Source organism: Procambarus clarkii, chromosome 59 (assembly GCF_040958095.1).
Source record: "Procambarus clarkii isolate CNS0578487 chromosome 59, FALCON_Pclarkii_2.0, whole genome shotgun sequence".
Classification (NCBI taxonomy): domain Eukaryota; kingdom Metazoa; phylum Arthropoda; class Malacostraca; order Decapoda; family Cambaridae; genus Procambarus; species Procambarus clarkii.
In genome coordinates, this window is record NC_091208.1 from 32,283,760 (window position 1) to 32,307,030 (window position 23,271).

The 23,271-nt window shown below is 55.7% G+C and overlaps 1 protein-coding gene across 1 annotated transcript; it reads right to left on the minus strand.

Moving 5' to 3' along the window:
- Nucleotides 1-5,726: 5,726 nt before the first annotated feature.
- Nucleotides 5,727-23,271, minus strand: LOC138353792 (fap1 adhesin-like). Its single transcript, XM_069307199.1, has 19 exons — nucleotides 23,152-23,271; nucleotides 21,932-22,063; nucleotides 20,804-21,076; nucleotides 19,136-19,288; nucleotides 18,647-18,778; nucleotides 17,507-17,668; nucleotides 14,957-15,088; nucleotides 13,307-13,438; nucleotides 11,852-11,983; nucleotides 11,402-11,533; nucleotides 11,009-11,143; nucleotides 10,829-10,960; nucleotides 10,061-10,192; nucleotides 9,668-9,802; nucleotides 8,690-8,881; nucleotides 6,950-7,081; nucleotides 6,500-6,751; nucleotides 6,080-6,421; nucleotides 5,727-5,945 (listed from the first exon to the last, which is right to left on the minus strand). Exons 1-19 carry the CDS (start codon nucleotides 23,269-23,271, stop codon nucleotides 5,727-5,729), a joined length of 3,171 nt encoding a protein of 1,056 aa, XP_069163300.1.

The window sequence follows — 23,271 nt, forward strand, 5'->3', positions numbered from 1 at the left end:
GGCAAACACTGGACAGCTATGTCATGTCACATATAGATAGGATAGTCACGCTATGGCAAACGCTGGACAGCTATGCCATGTTACATATAGCGTGGGACAGTCACTTTATGGCAAACACTGGACAGATATGTCATGTCATATATAGCGTGGGACAGTTACATTATGGCAAACACTGGACAGCTATGTCATGTCACATATAGAGTAGGATAGTCACGCTATGGCAAACGCTGGACAGCTATGTCATGTCACATATAGCGTGGGACAGTCACTTTATGGCAAACACTGGACAGATATGTCATGTCATATATAGCGTGGGACAGTTACATTATGGCAAACACTGGACAGCTATGTCATGTCACATATAGAGTAGGATAGTCACGCTATGGCAAACGCTGGACAGCTATGCCATGTTACATATAGCGTGGGACAGTCACTTTATGGCAAACACTGGACAGATATGTCATGTCATATATAGCGTGGGACAGTTACATTATGGCAAACACTGGACAGCTATGTCATGTCACATATAGAGTAGGATAGTCACGCTATGGCAAACGCTGGACAGCTATGCCATGTTACATATAGCGTGGGACAGTCACTTTATGGCAAACACTGGACAGATATGTCATGTCATATATAGCGTGGGACAGTTACATTATGGCAAACACTGGACAGCTATGTCATGTCACATATAGAGTAGGATAGTCACGCTATGGCAAACGCTGGACAGCTATGCCATGTTACATATAGCGTGGGACAGTCACTTTATGGCAAACACTGGACAGATATGTCATGTCATATATAGCGTGGGACAGTTACATTATGGCAAACACTAGACAGCTATGTCATGCCACGCATGGTGTAGGATGGTCATGTTATAATAATAATAATAACTCACTGTGTCAGGGGACAGGCAACCAGAGTGTACTCATGCACGTTAGGCTTGTATGGAGGTTCCCTCCCCAACAAGGTCGAATTACTGACTCAGTTCAGGATGCAAGCCTGGATGTTAGGTGAACAGACGCCTTACGTGATAGGAAATGCGCCCAACCCCTGCTGTGCCGCCTGAGATTCGAACCCGGAATTTTACAATGATAGCTGAGAACGAACCTTACTGTACTACCTCAGCCCGTCCTCACAAACAAAGGTCAAATCCATTCCATGCACCCGCCATACCCCATGTTTATAAATGAAAAACGGTTTACTCCCGACTCAACTAATGATGTCCAAACACTTCCGGCATTAGTGCTTCCCTGACGACTTTTGTTCAAACCACAACGTTGTGAATGCTTCACCCACGTACTACATATACAAATAATATCCAACGGAACCTAAACACCTAACCTAACCTAACCAATCTTTAAATATGCCTAATATGCTAATATATAACAATATTAATTTATGTTTGAGAACATTCCTATTTTGAATGAACAACATTTTATTATTGATGAATGCGTCTATGGGGGTCGACCGCTGGATGGAATTGACTTTAGTCTTAGGACGGGTTAACTACCGGGACCCTAAAGCAAGCACCGCACGGGTATGTCATACTACACAGTGTGGGACGGTCACGTTAATTAAAGCAAGCACTGGATTAGAATATCATGTTACACATAGTGTGGGACGGTCACGTTATGGCACGCACAGGATTGGACTATCATGCCACATATAGCGTGGGACGGTCACGTTATGGGAATCACAGCAGTGGGATATCAAGCCACACAAAATAATAATAATAATTTGTATTTACAAGAAGATACAATGGGTTTGTGAGATTACATAAAATTGGTATTTTTAAAATTCATGCAAAGCCACTAATACGCATAGTGTTTCGGCAACGTCCATTATCTCACATATCAGGTAAGATGAAAAGGTACATTGTAGCAAAATTTTATATAAACATATAACTGCATTATAACATAGTGTTAAACGGTCACATTATGACAAGCACTGCACGGGTGACCACGGGGAATAGCCTTCCCTTGGACATGTATAACTATAAATAAGACATTAAATAATTTTTCATGTTATTTGTATAAAAAAACCTGTCCATATTCAGTTTACATCCAGGTAAATTTCTCAATGAATTAGATGATTCAAAGTATATTAAAGTTACTCCCGTCAAATAAAAATAAATATATAAATTCGCTTCCTGATGAAACTTAAGCTTTACTGCGAATATTTCATAATTTTCTAAATAAATATCAAAATTCTTTTACTGTTATATTTGTAATTCAAAATTTAAAAATATAATTAAAAATTGAAAATAAATAATAAATAACTTTTTATAATCTTGTATAATGTGTTTTGCTTAATAAATAATATATAAAACAATCTAAGGCATTGACAAACTTCGCTTGACAATTAATTAAACATATAAATATATATACTATTTTTACTGCCACATATTTGGCATAATATTCAGTAATTTATTAATTAGGTTTCACAAGGTCTGTTTCAAAGTAAGTAAATGTAGTAAGTACATCTCAAAAGGATAGAGGTTGTTATGCCCACTCATCCACTTGTACACCTCTATCTTGTCACCCCTAATTCTTCGCCTTTCTAGATAAATCAAATTAAGCTTTGTCATTATGACAGGTTTCTAATTTGCTGGATTAACTTTATCATCCAACGCTGGACGCTTTCTAGTGAATTTATATATATTCTATGGGATGGGGACCAAAAATGAACTCCATAATATAAATGGTTGCCTAACAAGAGCAAGATATAGCTGAAGAACAACACCAGGTGTATTATTACTAACGCTTCGAAAATAAATCCCAGTGTCCTATGTGCCTTATTACGAACATTTATGTAATGATTTTTTATTTTAAATTCTTACTATTCATAACCCCCAGATCCCTTTCGCAATCTTTACACCATCTAGCTCATATCATGAGTAGTGAGTTTACTAAGCTGGACACACTCATGAGTGGGTAGTGAGTTTACCAGGCTGGACACGTACTCATGAGTATGTAGTGAGTTTACCAAGCTGGACACACGTATGAGAGTGTAGTGAGTTTACCAAGCTGGACACACTCATGAGTAGTGAGTTTACTAAGCTGGACACGCTTATGAGAGTGTAGTGAGTTTACCAGGCTGGACACACTCATGGGTGTGTAGTGAGTTTACCAGGCTGGACACACTCCTGAGTGTGTAGTGAGTTTACCAGGCTGGACACACTCATGAGTGGGTAGTGAGTTTACCAACCTGGACACGTACTCATGAGTATATAGTGAGTTTACCAAGCTGGACACGTACTCATGAGTATATAGTGAGTTTACCAGGCTGGACACACTCATGAGTGTGTAGTGAGTTTACCAGGCTGGACACACTCATCAGTTTGTAGTGAGTTTACCAGGCTGGACACACTCATGAGTATATAGTGAGTTTACCAAGCTGGACACGTACTCATGAGTATATAGTGAGTTTACCAAGCTGGACACACTCATGAGTATATAGTGAGTTTACCAAGCTGGACAAGTACTCATGAGTATGTAGTGAGTTTACCAGGCTGGACACAGACTCATGAGTATGTAGTGAGTTTACCAAGCTGGACACGTACTCATGAGTTTGTAGTGAGTTTACCAAACTGGACACGTACTCATGAGTATATAGTGAGTTTACCAGGCTGGACACACTCATAAGTGTGTAGAGAGTTTACCAGGCTGGACACACTCATAAGTGTGTAGTGAGTTTACCAAGCTGGACACACTCATGAGTATATAGTGAGTTTACCAAGCTGGACTCACTCATGAGTATATAGTGAGTTTTCTAAGCTGGACACACTCATGAGTGTGTTTAGTGAGTTTACCAGGCTGGACACGTACTCATGAGTATGTAGTGTGTTTACCAAGCTGGACTCACTCATGAGTATATAGTGAGTTTACTAAGCTGGACACACTCATGAGTATATAGTGAGTTTACTAAGCTGGACACACTCATGAGTGTGTTTAGTGAGTTTACCAGGCTGGACACGTACTCATGAGTGAGTAGTGAGTTTACCAAGCTGGACACGGTTACACACATAGTGAAATTAACATGTATAATGTGCTAATATTCCCTATATAATAAAGGGCAGGTAACTATCAGGAGGAAAGCGCCAAGCCGTTAAACTATATATCAGTGGGAAAGATAAGGATTAGGGATGGGACGGGGGGGGGGGGAAGGGTGTAGGTATAAATATTACTTCACTTTCCAACTGTGTTCTTTATCCATAAAAAAATCCTGACATTCAGAATAATTTCCTCCGTAGCTTTGCTACTATTACCGCCTCTCTCGGTCTCGCTTCTTGCAGGTCGGCGTTCAATCCCCGACCGTCCACAAGTGGTTGGGCACCATTCCTTTCCCCCCGTCCCATCCTAAATCCTTATATCCTGATTCCTTCCAAGTGCTATATAGTCGTATTGGCTTGATAATCGTTTTTCCTTCATAATTTTCTTTCTTCTTTCATTGGCTTAAAAAGATATCACATATACGATGAGTGATATCTTGTCTATTACCCTTTATATATGTGATATCATTGTACGTAAGTGAAAGAGAAAGAGGAAGAGAGAGAGAATAGACGATAATAGCAAACTCTGAAGGTAGTTAACCTGACTATCAGAATTTCTTTTCAGGGATAAAGAAAACAGTTGGAAAGTGAACTAAAAGTTAAACCTGTACCGGAATTATAGGGACTGAAGAACAAGTAACTGACACTCAGCGAAGACCAGACTGCTTCCCAGCACGCAACATGAGAGAACACTGTCTGAAACATGAGAGAACACTGTGTGAAACATGAGAGAACACTGTCTGAAACATGAGAACACTGTCTGAAACATGAGAACACTGTCTGAAACATGAGAGAACACTGAAACATGAGAGAACACTGTCTGAAACATGAGAGAACACTGAAACATGAGAGAACACTGTCTGAAACGTCCCGACCGGTGAGCGACCCGACCGGCGAGAGACCCGACCGGCGAGACCCCCTCCCGGCGAGTTCCCCCTCCCAGCGAGTTCCCCTCCCAGCGAATCCCCCTCCCAGCGAGTTCCCCTCCCAGCGAGTTCTCCTCCCGGCGAGTCCCCCTCCCAGCGAGTTCCCCTCCCAGCGAGTCCCCTTCCCAGCAAGTTCCCCTCCCAGCGAGTTCCCCTCCCGGCGAGTCCCCCTCCCAGCGAGTTCCCCTCCCAGCGAGTTCCCCTCCCGGCGAGTCCCCCTCGCCGGCCGGGACGCCCGCCGGTCGGGAAGCCCGCCGGCCGGGACGCCCGCCGGTCGGGAAGCCCGCCGGTCGGGACGCCCGCTGGTCGGGACGCCAGCCGGTCGGGAAGCCCGCCGGTCGGGAAGCCCGCTGGGAGGGGGACTCGCCGGGAGGGGGACTCGCTGGGAGGGGGACTCGCCGGGAGGGGAACTCGCTGGGAGGGGAACTCGCTGGGAGGGGGACTCGCTGGGAGGGGAACTCGCTGGAAGGGGGACTAGCTGGGAGGGGGACTCGCCGGGAGGGGAACTCGCTGGAAGGGGAACTCGCTGGGAGGGGGACTCGCTGGGAGGGGAACTCGCTGGGAGGGGGACTCACTGGGAGGGGGTCTCGCTGGGAGAGGGACTCGCTGGGAGGGGGACTCGCCGGGAGGGGAACTCGCTGGGAGGGGAACTCGCTGGGAGAGGGACTCGCCGGGAGGGGGACTCGCTGGGAGGGAAACTCGCTGGGACAGGGACACGCCGGGAGGGGGACGCGCTGGGAGGGGGACTACCAGGTCGTAGTCGTCTCCTCGGTGATGGAGCTCACCTCAGGTACTTCCTCGGTGATGGAGCTCAACTGGGGTACTTCCACGGTGATTGAGCTCACCTCGGGTACTTCCACGGTAATGGAGCTCACCTGGGGTACTTCCTCGGTAATGGAGCTCACCTCCTGTACTTCCTCGGTGATGGAGCTCACCTGGGGTACTTCCTCGGTGATGGAGCTCACCTGGGGTACTTTCTCTGTGATGGAGCTCACCTGGGGTACTTTCTCGGTGATGGAGCTCACCTGGGGTACTTCCTCGGTGAGGGAGCTCACCTGGGGTACTTCCTCGGTGATGGAGCTCACCTGGAGTACTTCACCTGAGGTACTTCCTCGGTGATGCAGCTCACCACGGGTACTTCCTCGGTGATGGAGCTCACCTCGGGTACTTCCTCGGTGATGAAGCTCACCTCAGGTACTTCCTCGGTGATGCAGGTCACCTCGGGTACTTCCTCGGTGATAAAGCTCACCTCAGGTACTTCCTCGGTGATGCAGGTCACCCCGGGTACTTCGTCGGTGAAGAAGCTCACCTCAGGTACTTCCTCGGTGATGAAGCTCACCTCAGGTACTTCCTCAGTGAGGCAGGTCACCCCGGGTACTTCCTCGGTGATGAAGCTCACCTCAGGTACTTCCTCGGTGATGCAGGTCACCCCGGGTACTTCCTCGGTGATGAAGCTCACCTCAGGTACTTTCTCGGTGATGGAGCTCACCTGGGGTACTTCCACGGTGATGGAGCTCACCTCAGGTACTTCCTCGGTGATGCAGGTCACCTCGGGTACTTCCTTGGTGATACAGCTCACCTCAGGTACTTCCTCGGTGATGCAGGTCACCCCGGGTACTTCCTCGGTGAAGAAGCTCACCTCAGGTACTTCCTCGGTGATGAAGCTCACCTCAGGTACTTCCTCAGTGAGGCAGGTCACCCCGGGTACTTCCTCGGTGATGAAGCTCACCTCAGGTACTTCCTCGGTGATGCAGGTCACCCCGGGTACTTCCTCGGTGATGAAGCTAACCTCAGGTACTTCCTCGGTGATGGAGCTCACCTGGGGTACTTCCACGGTGATGGAGCTCACCTCACGTTCTTCCTCGGTGATGGAGCTCACCTGGGGTACTTCCACGGTGATGGAGCTCACCTCACGTTCTTCCTCGGTGATGGAGCTCACCTGGCGTACTTCCACGGTGATGGAGCTCACCTCACGTTCTTCCTCGGTGATGGAGCTCACCTGGCGTACTTCCACGGTGATGGAGCTCACATGGGGTACTACCACGGTGATGGAGATCACCTCACGTTCTTCCTCGGTGATGGAGCTCACCGGAGGTACTTCCTCGGTGATGGAGCTCACCGGAGGTACTTCCTCGGTGATGGAGCTCACCTCGGGTACTTCCTCGGTGATGGAGCCCACCTCGGGTTCTTCCTCGGTGATGGAGCCCACCTCGGGTACTTCCTCGGTGATGGAGCTCACCTCGGGTACTTCCTCGGTGATGGAGCCCACCTCGGGTACTTCCTCGGTGATGGAGCTCACCTCGGGTACTTCCTCGGTGATGGAGCCCACCTCGGGTTCTTCCTCGGTGATGGAGCCCACCTCGGGTACTTCTTCGGTGATGGAGCCCACCTCGGGTTCCTCCTCGGTGATGGAGCCCACCTCGGATACTTCCTCGGTGATGGAGCCCACCTCGGGAACTTCCTCGGTGATGGAGCCCACCTCGGGTTCTTCCTCGGTGATGGAGCCCACCTCGGGTACTTCCTCGGTGATGGAGCCCACCTCGGGTACTTCTTCGGTGATGGAGCCCACCTCGGGTACTTCCTCGGTGATGGAGCCCACCTCGGGTACTTCCTCGGTGATGGAGCCCACCTCGGGATCTTCCTCGGTGATGGAGCCCACCTCGGGTTCTTCCTCGGTGATGGAGCCCACCTCGGGTACTTCCTCGGTGATGGAGCCCACCTCGGGTACTTCCTCGGTGATGGAGCCCACCTCGGGTACTTCCTCGGTGATGGAGCCCACCTCGGGTACTTCCTCGGTGATGGAGCCCACCTCGGGTTCTTCCTCGGTGATGGAGCCCACCTCGGGTACTTCCTCGGTGATGGAGCCCACCTCGGGTACTTCCTCGGTGATGGAGCTCACCTCGGGTACTTCCTCGGTGATGGAGCCCACCTCGGGTACTTCCTCGGTGATGGAGCCCACCTCGGGTACTTCCTCGGTGATGGAGCCCACCTCGGGTTCTTCCTCGGTGATGGAGCCCACCTCGGGTACTTCCTCGGTGATGGAGCCCACCTCGGGTACTTCCTCGGTGATGGAGCTCACCTCGGGTACTTCCTCGGTGATGGAGCCCACCTCGGGTACTTCCTCGGTGATGGAGCCCACCTCGGGTTCTTCCTCGGTGATGGAGCCCACCTCGGGTTCTTCCTCGGTGATGGAGCCCACCTCGGATTCTTCCTCGGTGATGGAGCTTACCTCGGGTTCTTCCTCGGTGATGGAGCCCACCTCGGGTTCTTCCTCGGTGATGGAGCCCACCTCGGGTTCTTCCTCGGCGATGGAGCCCACCTCGGGTTCTTCCTCGGCGATGGAGCCCACCTCGGGTTCTTCCTCGGTGATGGACGCCACCTCGGGTTCTTCCTCGGTGATGGAGCCCACCTCGGGTACTTCCTCGGTGATGGACGCCACCTCGGGTTCTTCCTCGGTGATGGAGCCCACCTCGGGTACTTCCTCGGTGATGGAGCTCACCTCGGGTTCTTCCTCGGTGATGTAGCTCACCTCGGGTACTTCCTCGGTGATGGAGCCTACCTCGGGTACTTCCTGGGTGATGGAGCCCACCACGGGTTCTTCCTCGGTGATGGAGCCCACCTCGGGTTCTTCCTCGGCGATGGACGCCACCTCGGGTTCTTCCTCGGTGATGGAGCCCACTTCGGGTACTTCCTCGGTGATGGAGCTCACCTCGGGTTCTTCCTCGGTGATGTAGCTCACCTCGGGTACTTCCTCGGTGATGGTGCCTACCTCGGGAACTTCCTGGGTGATGGAGCCCACCTCGGGTTCTTCCTCGGTGATGGAGCCCACCTCGGGATCTTCCTCGGTTATTGAGCCCACCTCGGGTACTTCCTCGGTGATGGAGCTCACCTCGGGTACTTCCTCGGTGATGGAGCCCACCTCGGGTTCTTCCTCGGTGATGGAGCCCTCCTCGGGTTCTTCCTCGGTGATGGAGCCCACCTCGGGTTCTTCCTCGGTGATGGAGCCCACCTCGGGTTCTTCCTCGGCGATGGAGCCCACCTCGGGTTCTTCCTCGGTGATGAAGCCCACCTCGGGTACTTCCTCGGTGATGGAGCCCACCTCGGGTTCTTCCTCAGTGATGGAGCCCACCTCGGGTTCTTCCTCGGTGATGGAGCCCACCTCGGGTTCTTCCTCGGTGATGGAGCCCACCTCGGGTTCTTCCTCGGTGATGGAGGCCACCTCGGCTACTTCCTCGGTGATGGAGCCCACCTCGGGTACTTCCTCGGTGATGGAGCCCAACTCGGGTACTTCCTCGGTGATGGAGCCCACCTCGGGTTCTTCCTCGGTGATGGATCCCACCTCGGGTTCTTCCTCGGTGATGGAGCCCACCTCGGGTACTTCCTCGGTGATGGAGCCCACCTCGGGTACTTCCTCGGTGATGGAGCCCACCTCAGGTTCTTCCTCGGTGATGGAGCCCACCTCGGGTACGGAGCCCACCTCGGGTACTTCCTCGGTGATGGAGCCCACCTCGGGTTCTTCCTCGGTGATGGAGCCCATCTCGGGGTCTTCCTCGGTGATGGAGCCCACCTCGGGTTCTTCCTCGGCGATGGAGCTCACCTCTGGTACTTCCTCGGTGATGGAGCCCACCTCGGGTTCTTCCTCGGTGATGGAGCCCACCTCGGCTACTTCCTCGGTAATGGAGCCCACCTCGGGTACTTCCTCGGTGATGGAGCCCACCTCGGGTTCTTCCTCGGTGATGGAGCCCACGTCCTCGGGTACTTCTTCGGTGATGGAGCCCACCTCGGCTACTTCCTCGGTAATGGAGCCCACCTCGGGTACTTCCTCGGGGATGGAGCCCACCTCGGGTACTTCCTCGGTGATCGAGCCCACCTCGGGTACTTCCTCGGTGAAGGAGCCCACCTCGGGTTCTTCCTCGGTGATGGACCTCACCTCGGGTACTTCCTCGGTGATAGAGCTCACCTCGGGTACTTCCTCGGTGATGGAGCTCACCTCGGGTACTTCCTCGGTGATGGAGCCCACCTCGGGTACTTCCTCGGTGATGGAGCCCACCTCGAGTTCTTCCTCGGTGATGGAGCTCACCTCGGGTACTTCCTCGGTGATGGAGCTCACCTCGGGTACTTCCTCGGTGATGGAGCTCACCCCGGATACTTCCTCGGTGAAGGAGCCCACCTCGGGTACTTCCTCGGTGATGGAGCCCACCTCGGGATCTTCCTCGGTGATGGAGCCCACCTCGGGTTCTTCCTCGGTGATGGAGCTCACCTCGGGTACTTCCTCGGTGATGGAGCCCACCTCGGGTTCTTCCTCGGTGATGGAGCCCTCCTCGGGTTCTTCCTCGGTGATGGAGCCCACCTCGGGTTCTTCCTCGGTGATGGAGCCCACCTCGGGTTCTTCCTCGGCGATGGAGCCCACCTCGGGTTCTTCCTCGGTGATGAAGCCCACCTCGGGTACTTCCTCGGTGATGGAGCCCACCTCGGGTTCTTCCTCAGTGATGGAGCCCACCTCGGGTTCTTCCTCGGTGATGGAGCCCACCTCGGGTTCTTCCTCGGTGATGGAGCCCACCTCGGGTTCTTCCTCGGTGATGGAGGCCACCTCGGCTACTTCCTCGGTGATGGAGCCCACCTCGGGTACTTCCTCGGTGATGGAGCCCAACTCGGGTACTTCCTCGGTGATGGAGCCCACCTCGGGTTCTTCCTCGGTGATGGATCCCACCTCGGGTTCTTCCTCGGTGATGGAGCCCACCTCGGGTACTTCCTCGGTGATGGAGCCCACCTCGGGTACTTCCTCGGTGATGGAGCCCACCTCAGGTTCTTCCTCGGTGATGGAGCCCACCTCGGGTACGGAGCCCACCTCGGGTACTTCCTCGGTGATGGAGCCCACCTCGGGTTCTTCCTCGGTGATGGAGCCCATCTCGGGGTCTTCCTCGGCGATGGAGCTCACCTCTGGTACTTCCTCGGTGATGGAGCCCACCTCGGGTTCTTCCTCGGTGATGGAGCCCACCTCGGCTACTTCCTCGGTAATGGAGCCCACCTCGGGTACTTCCTCGGTGATGGAGCCCACCTCGGGTTCTTCCTCGGTGATGGAGCCCACGTCCTCGGGTACTTCTTCGGTGATGGAGCCCACCTCGGCTACTTCCTCGGTAATGGAGCCCACCTCGGGTACTTCCTCGGGGATGGAGCCCACCTCGGGTACTTCCTCGGTGATCGAGCCCACCTCGGGTACTTCCTCGGTGAAGGAGCCCACCTCGGGTTCTTCCTCGGTGATGGACCTCACCTCGGGTACTTCCTCGGTGATAGAGCTCACCTCGGGTACTTCCTCGGTGATGGAGCTCACCTCGGGTACTTCCTCGGTGATGGAGCCCACCTCGGGTACTTCCTCGGTGATGGAGCCCACCTCGGGTTCTTCCTCGGTGATGGAGCTCACCTCGGGTACTTCCTCGGTGATGGAGCTCACCTCGGGTACTTCCTCGGTGATGGAGCTCACCCCGGATACTTCCTCGGTGAAGGAGCCCACCTCGGGTACTTCCTCGGTGATGGAGCCCACCTCGGGTTCTTCCTCGGTGATGGACCTCACCTCGGGTACTTCCTCGGTGATGGACCTCACCTCGGGTACTTCCTCGGTGATGGAGTCCACCTCGGGTACTTCCTCGGTGATGGAGCCCACCTCGGGTACTTCCTCGGTGATGGAGCCCACCTCGGGTACTTCCTCGGTGATGGAGCCCACCTCGGGTACTTCCTCGGTGATGGAGCTCACCTCGGGTACTTCCTCGGTGATGGAGCTCACCTCGGGTACTTCCTCGGTGATGGAGTCCACCTCGGGTACTTCCTCGGTGATGGAGCCCACCTCGGGTACTTCCTCGGTGATGGAGCCCACCTCGGCTACTTCCTCGGTAATGGAGCCCACCTCGGGTTCTTCCTCGGTGATGGAGCCCACCTCGGCAACTTCCTCGGTAATGGAGCCCACCTCGGGTACTTCCTCGGTGATGGAGCCCACCTCGGGTTCTTCCTCGGTGATGGAGCCCACCTCGGGTACTTCTTCGGTGATGGAGCCCACCTCGGGTACTTCCTCGGTGATGGAGCCCACCTCGGGTACTTCCTCGGTGATGAACCGAGGAAGTTCACAAATTACATGTAATTAAATTATTTATCAATTCAATCCTGCTGGTTAGAGTGTCTTCCATGAATCTATATCATGATCATATGATACAATCATGACGTCTACATGATAGAATACAATGTATCATGTCTGTATCATGCATCATGACGTCTGATCATGATACAATACAATGATTGTATCATGATGACATGATACAATCTCACTGAACACGGCGGCTACTGCTACACGTGATGACAAGATCGGCTTTAGTTTAATCCAACTCTTTGAGTTTCTATTCATCTGTAAAGCTGTTATGTTGATGAACGAAGAACACCAACAAGCGTACTTCATACGGTCATGAAACCGCCAGTTCGGGATCGTTGAGACACTCAGTGATTTACTCGATGATTTACACGGTGATTTACACGGTGATTTACACGGTGTTCATATTTTACATAATTTTTGTTTTGTTGCTTGTTGGAAGGTCTTCGTGGCATTCTGGTCTTCACGTGTTGACGGAGGCGCGAACACAGCTCCACTCATCACCAGCTCTGACCTGAAACACTTAACTATTATTAACAATGCTGTAGAGAGCATTTAGGCACTGTGGTTTGTTATGAATCACGGACAAGTGAAAGTGAAGGGGAGTGAAAGGCTAGCAAAATATATTCCAGTTTACTGGTGTCACGGAATCACCCATTCTCTAAAGCCTTCAAGGGGTAACTGTTGTATGTTAACTTGTGTGTCGGATTTCCGACAATTGGAAATCAGGATTATTTCTCATTTCACGCCCATGGGTGGCATGGGGCTCGAACCTGACCCAATGTGACCATTCCCGGACACAAACCAGTCACCCAGCAAAGTATCTTGATCGCTGGGCCTCCCATATCTCCTCTCCATAGTTATATTTTGATACAAAAAAAAAAATGAAACAAAACTTTGAAACTCGGTGATGGAACTCGCCTCGGGTACTTCCACGGTGATGGAGCTCACCTCACGTTCTTCCTAGGTGATGGAGCTCACCTGAGGTACTTCCACGGTGATGGAGCTCACCTAACGTTCTTCCTCAGTGATGGAGCTCACCTCACGTTCTTCCTCGGTGATAGAGCTCACCTGGGGTACTTCCACGGTGATGGAGCTCACCTCACGTTCTTCCTCGGTGATGGAGCTCACCTAGGGTACTTCCACGGTGATGGAGCTCACCTCACGTTCTTCCTCGGCGATGGAGCTCACCTCGGGTACTTCCTCGGTGATGAAGCTCACCTCAGGTACTTCCTCGGTGATGCAGGTCATCTCGGGTACTTCCTTGGTGATAAAGCTCACCTCAGGTACTTCCTCGGTGATGCAGGTCACCTCGGGTACTTCCTCGGTGATGAAGCTCACCTCAGGTACTTCCTCGGTGATGCAGGTCACCTCACGTTCTTCCTCGGTGATGGAGCTCACCTGGGGTACTTCCACGGTGATGGAGCTCACCTCACGTTCTTCCTCGGTGATGGAGCTCACCTGGGGTACTTCCACGGTGATGGAGCTCACCTCACGTTCTTCCTCGGTGATGGAGCTCACCTGGGGTACTTCCACGGTGATGGAGCTCACCTCATGTTCTTCCTCGGTGATGGAGCTCACCTGGGGTACTTCCACGGTGATGGAGCTCACCTCACGTTCTTCCTCGGTGATGGAGCTCACCTGGGGTACTTCCACGGTGATGGAGGTCACCTCACGTTCTTCCTCGGTGATGGAGCTCACCTGGCGTACTTCCACGGTGATGGAGCTCACCTGGGGTATTACCACGGTGATGGAGATCACCTCACGTTCTTCCTCGGTGATGGAGCTCACCTCACGTTCTTCCTCGGTGATGGAGCTCACCTCACGTTCTTCCTCGGTGATGGAGCTCACCTGGGGTACTTCCTCGGTGATGGAGCCCACCTCGGGTTCTTCCTCGGTGATGGAGCTCACCTCACGTTCTTCCTCGGTGATGGAGCTCACCTGGGGTACTTCCACGGTGATGGAACTCACCTCACGTTCTTCCTCGGTGATGGAGCTCACCTGGGGTACTTCCTCGGTGATGGAGCCCACCTCGGGTTCTTCCTCGGTGATGGAGCTCACCTCGGGTTCTTCCTCGGTGATGGAGCCCACCTCGGGTACTTCCTCGGTGATGGAGCCCACCTCGGGTTCTTCCTCGGTGATGGAGCTCACCTCTGCTTCTTCCTCGGTGATGGAGCCCACCTCGGGTACTTCCTCGGTGATGGAGCCCACCTCGGGTACTTCCTCGGTGATGGAGCCCACCTCGGGTACTTCATCGGTGATGGAGCCCACCTCGGGTTCTTCCTCGGTGATGGAGCCCACCTCGGGTTCTTCCTCGGTGATGGAGCCCACCTCGGGTACTTCCTCGGTGATGGAGCCCACCTCGGGTACTTCCTCGGTGATGGAGCTCACCTCGGGTACTTCTTCGGTGATGGAGCCCACCTCGGGTTCTTCCTCGGTGATGGAGCCCACCTCGGGTTCTTCCTCGGTGATGGAGCCCACCTCGGGTACTTCCTCGGTGATGGAGCCCACCTCGGGTTCTTCCTCGGTGATGGAGCTCACCTCGGGTTCTTCCTCGGTGATGGAGCCCACCTCGGGTACTTCCTCGGTGATGGAGCCCACCTCGGGTACTTCCTCGGTGATGGAGCTCATCTCGGGTACTTCCTCGGTGATGGAGCCCACCTCGGGTTCTTCCTCGGCGATGGAGCCCACCTCGGGTTCTTCCTCGGTGATGGAGCCCACCTCGGGTACTTCCTCGGTGATGGAGCTCATCTCGGGTACTTCCTCGGTGATGGAGCCCACCTCGGGTTCTTCCTCGGCGATGGAGCCCACCTCGGGTTCTTCCTCGATGATGGAGCCCACCTCGGGTACTTCCTCGGTGATGGAGCCCACCTCGGGTACTTCCTCGGTGATAGAGCCCACCTCGGGAACTTCCTCGGTGATGGAGCCCACCTCGGGTTCTTCCTCGGTGATGGAACCCACCTCGGGTTCTTCCTCGGTGATGGATCCCACCTCGGGTTCTTCCTCGGTGATGGAGCCCACCTCGGCTACTTCCTCGGTGATGGAGCCTACCTCGGGTTCTTCCTCGGTGATGGAGCTCACCTCGGGTTCTTCCTCGGTGATGGAGCCCACCTCGGGTTCTTCCTCGGTGATGGAGCCCACCTCGGGTACTTCCTCGGTGATGGAGCCCACCTCGGGTTCTTCCTCGGTGATGGAACCCACCTCGGGTACTTCCTCGGTGATGGAGCCCACCTCGGGTACTTCCTCGGTGATGGAGCCCACCTAGGGTACTTCCTCGGTGATGGAGCCCACCTCGGGTACTTCCTCGGTGATGGAGCCCACCTCGGGTTCTTCCTCGGTGATGGAACCCACCTCGGGTTCTTCCTCGGTGATGGATCCCACCTCGGGTTCTTCCTCGGTGATGGAGCCCACCTCGGCTACTTCCTCGGTGATGGAGCCTACCTCGGGTTCTTCCTCGGTGATGGAGCCCACCTCGGGTTCTTCCTCGGTGATGGAGCCCACCTCGGGTTCTTCCTCGGTGATGGAGCCCACCTCGGGTACTTCCTCGGTGGTGGAGCTCACCTCGGGTACTTCCTCGGTGATGGAGCTCACCTCGGGTACTTCCTCGGTGATGGAGCCCACCTCGGGTTCTTCCTCGGTGATGTAGCCCACCTCGGGTTCTTCCTCGGTGATGGAGCCCACCTCGGCTACTTCCTCGGTGATGGAGCCCACCTCGGCTACTTCCTCGGTGATGGAGCCCACCTCGAGTACTTCCTCGGTGATGGAGCTCACCTCGGGTACTTCCTCCGTGATGGAGCCCACCTCGGGTACTTCCTCGGTGATGGAGCTCACCTCGGGAACTTCCTCGGTGATGGAGCTCACCTCGGGTTCTTCCTCGGTGATGGAGCCCACCTCGGGTTCTTCCTGGGTGATGGAGCCTACCTCGGGTTCTTCCTCGGTGATGGAGCCCACCTCGGGTTCTTCCTCGGCGATGGAGCCCACCTCGGGTTCTTCCTCGGTGATGGAGCCCACCTCGGCTACTTCCTCGGTGATGGAGCCCACCTCGGGTACTTCCTCGGTGATAGAGCCCACCTCGGGTACTTCCTCGGTGATGGAGCCCACCTCGGGTACTTCCTCGGTGATGGAGCCCACCTCGGGTACTTCCTCGGTGATGGAGCCCACCTCGGGTACTTCCTCGGTGATGGAGCCCACCTCGGGTTCTTCCTCGGTGATGGAGCCCACCTCGGCTACTTCCTCGGTGATAGAGTCCACCTCGGCTACTTCCTCGGTGATGGAGCCCACCTCGGCTACTTCCTCGGTGATAGAGTCCACCTCGGCTACTTCCTCGGTGATGGAGCCCACCTCGGGAACTTCCTCGGTGATGGAGCCCACCTCGGGTTCTTCCTCGGTGATGGAGCCCACCTCGGCTACTTCCTCGGTGATGGAGCCCACCTCGGCTACTTCCTCGGTGATGGAGCCCACCTCGGGTACTTCCTCGGTGATGGAGCTCACCTCGGGTACTTCCTCGGTGACGGAGCCCACCTCGGGTACTTCCTCGGTGACGGAGACTACCTCGGGTACTTCCTCGGTGATGGAGCCCACCTCGGCTACTTCCTCGGTGATGGAGCCCACCTCGGGTACTTCCTCGGTGATGGAGCTCACCTCGGGTACTTCCTCGGTGATGGAGCCCACCTCGGGTACTTCCTCGGTGATGGAGCTCACCTCGGGTACTTCCTCGGTGATGGAGCTCACCTCGGGTTCTTCCTCGGTGATGGAGCCCACCTCGGGTTCTTCCTGGGTGATGGAGCCCACCTCGGGTTCTTCCTCGGTGATGGAGCCCACCTCGGGTTCTTCCTCGGCGATGGAGCCCACCTCGAGTTCTTCCTCGGTGATGGAGCCCACCTCGGCTACTTCCTCGGTGATGGAGCCCACCTCGGCTACTTCCTCGGTGATGGAGCCCACCTCGGGTACTTCCTCGGTGATGGAGCCCACCTCGGGTACTTCCTCGGTGATGGAGCCCACCTCGGGTACTTCCTCGGTGATGGAGCCCACCTCGGGTACTTCCTCGGTGATGGAGCCCACCTCGGGTTCTTCCTCGGTGATGGAGCCCACCTCGGCTACTTCCTCGGTGATGGAGCCCACCTCGGCTACTTCCTCGGTGATGGAGCCCACCTCGGGTACTTCCTCGGTGATGGAGCTCACCTCGGGTACTTCCTCGGTGACGGAGCCCACCTCGGGTACTTCCTCGGTGACGGAGCCCACCTCGGGTACTTCCTCGGTGATGGAGCCCACCTCGGGTTCTTCCTCGGTGATGGAGCCCACCTCGGGTTCTTCCTCGGTGATGGAGCTCACCTCGGGTTCTTCCTCGGTGATGGAGCCCACCTCGGGTACTTCCTCGGTGATGGAGCCCACCTCGGGTACTTCCTCGGTGATGGAGCCCACCTCGGGTACTTCCTCGGTGATGGAGCCCACCTCGGGTTTTTCCTCATTGATGGAGCCCACCTTGGGTTCTTCCTCGGCGATGGAGCCCACCTCGGGTTCTTCCTCGGTGATGGAGCCCACCTCGGGTACTTCCTCGGTGATGGAGCCCACCTCGGGTACTTCCTCGGTGATTGAGCCCACCTCGGGTTCTTCCTCGGTGATGGAGCCCACCTCGGGTTCTTCCTCGGCGATGGAGCCCACCTCGGGTACTTCCTCGGTGATGGAGCCCACCTCGGGTACTTCCTCGGTGATGGAGCACACCTCGGGTACTTCCTCGGTGATGGAGCCCACCTCGGGTACTTCCTCGGTGATGGAGCCCACCTCGGGTTCTTCCTCGGTGATGGAGCCCACCTCGGGTTCTTCCTCGGTGATGGAGCCCACCTCGGGTTCTTCCTCGGCGATGGAGGCCACCTCGGGTTCTTCCTCAGTGATGGAGCCCACCAAGGCTACTTCCTCGGTTATGGAGCCCACCTCGGCTACTTCCTCGGTAATGGAGCCCACCTCGGGTTCTTCCTCGGTGATGGAGCTCACCTCGGGTTCTTCCTCGGTGATGGAGCCCACCTCGGCTACTTCCTCGGCGATGGAGCCCACCTCGGCTACTTCTTCGGTGATGGAGCCCACCTCGGGTACTTCCTCGGTGATGGAGCTCACCTCGGGTACTTCCTCAGTGATGGAGCCCACCTCGGGTACTTCCTCAGTGATGGAGCTCACCTCGGGTACTTCCTCGGTGATGGAGCTCACCTCGGGTTCTTCCTCGGTGATGGAGCCCACCTCGGGTTCTTCCTCAGTGATGGAGCCCACCTCGGGTTCTTCCTCGGTGATGGAGCCCACCTCGGGTTCTTCCTCGGTGATGGAGCCCACCTCGAGTTCTTCCTCGGCGATGGAGCCCACCTCGGGTTCTTCCTCGGTGATGGAGCCCACCTCGGCTACTTCCTCGGTGATGGAGCCCACCTCGGGTACTTCCTCGGTGATGGAGCCCACCTCGGGTACTTCCTCGGTGATGGAGCCCACCTCGGGTACTTCCTCGGTGATGGAGCCCACCTCGGGTACTTCCTCGGTGATGGAGCCCACCTCGGGTACTTCCTCGGTGATGGAGCCCACCTCGGGTTTTTCCTCGGTGATGGAGCCCACCTTGGGTTCTTCCTCGACGATGGAGCCCACCTCGGGTTCTTCCTCGGTGATGGAGCCCACCTCGGGTACTTCCTCGGTGATGGAGCCCACCTCGGGTACTTCCTCGGTGATGGAGCCCACCTCGGGTTCTTCCTCGGTGATGGAGCCCACCTCGGGTTCTTCCTCGGCGATGGAGCCCACCTCGGGTACTTCCTCGGTAATGGAGCACACCTCGGGTACTTCCTCGGTGATGGAGCTCACCTCGGGTACTTCCTCGGTGATGGAGCCCACCTCGGGTACTTCCTCGGTGATGGAGCCCACCTCGGGTTCTTCCTCGGTGATGGAGCCCATCTCGGGTTCTTCCTCGGTGATGGAGACCACCTCGGGTTCTTCCTCGGCGATGGAGCCCACCTCGGGTTCTTCCTCGGTGATGGAGCCCACCTCGGCTACTTCCTCGGTGATGGAGCCCACCAAGGCTACTTCCTCGGTGATGGAGCCCACCTCGGCTACTTCCTCGGTAATGGAGCCCACCGCGGGTTCTTCCTCGGTGATGGAGCTCACCTCGGGTTCTTCCTCGGTGATGGAGCCCACCTCGGCTACTTCCTCGGCGATGGAGCCCACCTCGGCTACTTCTTCGGTGATGGAGCCCACCTCGGGTACTTCCTCGGTGATGGAGCTCACCTCGGGTACTTCCTCGGTGATGGAGCCCACCTCGGGTACTTCCTCAGTGATGGAGCTCACCTCGGGTACTTCCTCGGTGATGGAGCTCACCTCGGGTTCTTCCTCGGTGATGGAGCCCACCTCGGGTTCTTCCTCAGTGATGGAGCCCACCTCGGGTTCTTCCTCGGTGATGGAGCCCACCTCGAGTTCTTCCTCGGCGATGGAGCCCACCTCGGGTTCTTCCTCGGTGATGGAGCCCACCTCGGCTACTTCCTCGGTGATGGAGCCCACCTCGGGTACTTCCTCGGTGATGGAGCCCACCTCGGGTACTTCCTCAGTGATGGAGCCCACCTCGGGTACTTCCTCGGTGATGGAGCCCACCTCGGGTACTTCCTCGGTGATGGAGCCCACCTCGGGTACTTCCTCGGTGATGGAGCCCACCTCGGGTTCTTCCTCGGTGATGGAGCCCACCTCGGCTACTTCCTCGGTGATGGAGCCCACCTCGGCTACTTCCTCGGTGATGGAGCCCACCTCGGGTACTTCCTCGGTGATGGAGCCCACCTCGGGTTCTTCCTCGGTGATGGAGCCCACCTCGGCTACTTCCTCGGTGATGGAGCCCACCTCGGCTACTTCCTCGGTGATGGAGCCCACCTCGGGTACTTCCTCGGTGATGGAGCTCACCTCGGGTACTTCCTCGGTGACGGAGCCCACCTCGGGTACTTCCTCGGTGACGGAGCCCACCTCGGGTACTTCCTCGGTGATGGAGCCCACCTCGGCTACTTCCTCGGTGATGGAGCCCACCTCGGGTACTTCCTCGGTGATGGAGCTCACCTCGGGTACTTCCTCGGTGATGGAGCCCACCTCGGGTACTTCCTCGGTGATGGAGCTCACCTCGGGTACTTCCTCGGTGATGGAGCTCACCTCGGGTTCTTCCTCGGTGATGGAGCCCACCTCGGGTTCTTCCTGGGTGATGGAGCCCACCTCGGGTTCTTCCTCGGTGATGGAGCCCACCTCGGGTTCTTCCTCGGCGATGGAGCCCACCTCGGGTTCTTCCTCGGTGATGGAGCCCACCTCGGCTACTTCCTCGGTGATGGAGCCCACCTCGGGTACTTCCTCGGTGATGGAGCCCACCTCGGGTACTTCCTCGGTGATGGAGCCCACCTCGGGTACGGAGCCCACCTCGGGTACTTCCTCGGTGATGGAGCCCACCTCGGGTACTTCCTCAGTGATGGAGCCCACCTCGGGTTCTTCCTCGGTGATGGAGCCCACCTCGGGTTCTTCCTCGGTGACGGAGCCCACCTCGGCTACTTCCTCAGTGATGGAGCCCACCTCGGCTACTTCCTCGGTGATGGAGCCCACCTCGGGTACTTCCTCGGTGATGGAGCTCACCTCGGGTACTTCCTCGGTGACGGAGCCCACCTCGGGTACTTCCTCGGTAACGGAGCCCACCTCGGGTACTTCCTCGGTGATGGAGCCCACCTCGGGTTCTCCCTCGGTGATGGAGCCCACCTCGGGTTCTTCCTCGGTGGTGGAGCTCTCCTCGGGTTCTTCCTCGGTGATGGAGCCCACCTCGGGTACTTCCTCGGTGATGGAGCCCACCTCGGGTACTTCCTCGGTGATGGAGCCCACCTCGGGTTTTTCCTCGGTGATGGAGCCCACCTTGGGTTCTTCCTCTGCGATGGAGCCCACCTCGGGTTCTTCCTCGGTGATGGAGCCCACCTCGGGTACTTCCTCGGTGATGGAGCCCACCACGGGTACTTCCTCGGTGGAGCCCACCTCGGGTTCTTCCTCGGTGATGGAGCCCACCTCGGGTTCTTCCTCGGCGATGGAGCCCACCTCGGGTACTTCCTCGGTGATGGAGCACACCTCGGGTACTTCCTCGGTGATGGAGCTCACCTCGGGTACTTCCTCGGTGATGGAGCCCACCTCGGGTACTTCCTCGGTGATGGAGCCCACCTCGGGTTCTTCCTCGGTGATGGAGCCCACCTAGGGTTCTTCCTCGGTGATGGAGACCACCTCGGCTACTTCCTCGGTGATGGAGCCCACCTCGGGTACTTCCTCGGTGATGGAGACCACCTCGGGTTCTTTGTCAGCGATGGAGCCCACCTCGGGTTCTTCCTCGGTGATGGAGCCCACCTCGGCTACTTCCTCGGTGATGGAGACCACCTCGGGTTCTTCCTCGGCGATGGAGCCCACCTCGGCTACTTCCTCGGTGATGGAGACCACCTCGGGTTCTTCCTCGGTGATGGAGACCACCTCGGGTTCTTCCTCGGCGATGGAGCCCACCTCGGGTTCTTCCTCGGTGATGGAGACCACCTCGGCTACTTCCTCGGTGATGGAGCCCACCTCGGGTACTTCCTCGGTGATGGAGACCACCTCGGGTTCTTTGTCGGCGATGGAGCCCACCTCGGGTTCTTCCTCGGTGATGGAGCCCACCTCGGCTACTTCCTCGGTGATGGAGACCACCTCGGGTTCTTCCTCGGCGATGGAGCCCACCTCGGGTTCTTCCTCGGTGATGGAGCCCACCTCGGCTACTTCCTCGGTGATGGGTCCCACCTCGGGTACTTCCTCGGTGATGGAGCCCACCTCGGGTACTTCCTCGGTGATGGAGCCCACCTCGGGTTCTTCCTCGGTGATGGAGCCCACCTCGGGGTCTTCCTCGGGGATGGAGCCCACCTCGGGTTCTTCCCCGGTGATGGAGCCCACCTCGGGTTCTTCCTCGGTGATGGAGCCCACCTCGGGTACTTCCTCGGTAATGGAGCCCACCTCGGGTACTTCCTCGGTGATGGAGCCCACCTCGGGTACTTCCTCGGTGATGAACCGAGGAAGTTCACAAATTACATGTAATTAAATTATTTATCAATTCAATCCTGCTGGTTAGAGTGTCTTCCATGAATCTGTATCATGATCATATGATACAATCATGACGTCTACATGATAGAATTCAATGTATCATGTCTGTATCATGCATCATGACGTCTGATCATGATACAATACAATGATTGTATCATGATGACATGATACAATCTCACTGAACACGGCGGCTACTGCTACACGTGATGACACGATCGGCTTTAGTTTAATCCAACTCTTTGAGTTTCTATTCATTTGTAAAGCTGTTATGTTGATGAACGAAGAAAAACAAGCGTACTTCATACGGTGATGAAACCGCCAGTTCGGGATCATTGAGACACTCAGTGATTTACTCGATGATTTACACGGTGATTTACACGGTGTTCATATTTTAAATTATTTTGATTTTTTTGCTTGTTGGAAGGTCTTCGTGGCATTCTGGTGCTTCACGTGTTGACGGAGGCGCGAACACAGCTCCACTCATCACCAGCTCTGACCTGAAACACTTTACTATTATTAACAATGCTCAAACAAGACCCCGCAAGAGAAGATTCCGTCACGGAATCACCCATTCTCTAAAGCCTTCAAGGGGTAACTGTTGTATGTTAACTTGTGTGTCGGATTTCCGACAATTGGAAATCAGGATTATTTCTCATTTCACGCCAATGGGTGGCATGGGGCTCGAACCTGACCCAATGTGACCATTCCGGACACAAACCAGTCACCCAGCAAAGTTTCTTGATCGCTGGGCCTCCCATATCTCCTCTCCATAGTTATATTTTGATACAAAAAAATAATGAAACAAAACTTTGAAACTCGGTGATGGAACTCGCCTCGGGTACTTCCACGGTGATGGAGCTCACCTCACGTTCTTCCTAGGTGATGGAGCTCACCTGAGGTACTTCCACGGTGACGGAGCTCACCTAACGTTCTTCCTCAGTGATGGAGCTCACCTCACGTTCTTCCTCGGTGATAGAGCTCTCCTGGGGTACTTCCTCGGTGATGGAGCTCACCTCACGTTCTTCCTCGGTGATGGAGCTCACCTCACGTTCTTCCTCGGTGATGGAGCTCAT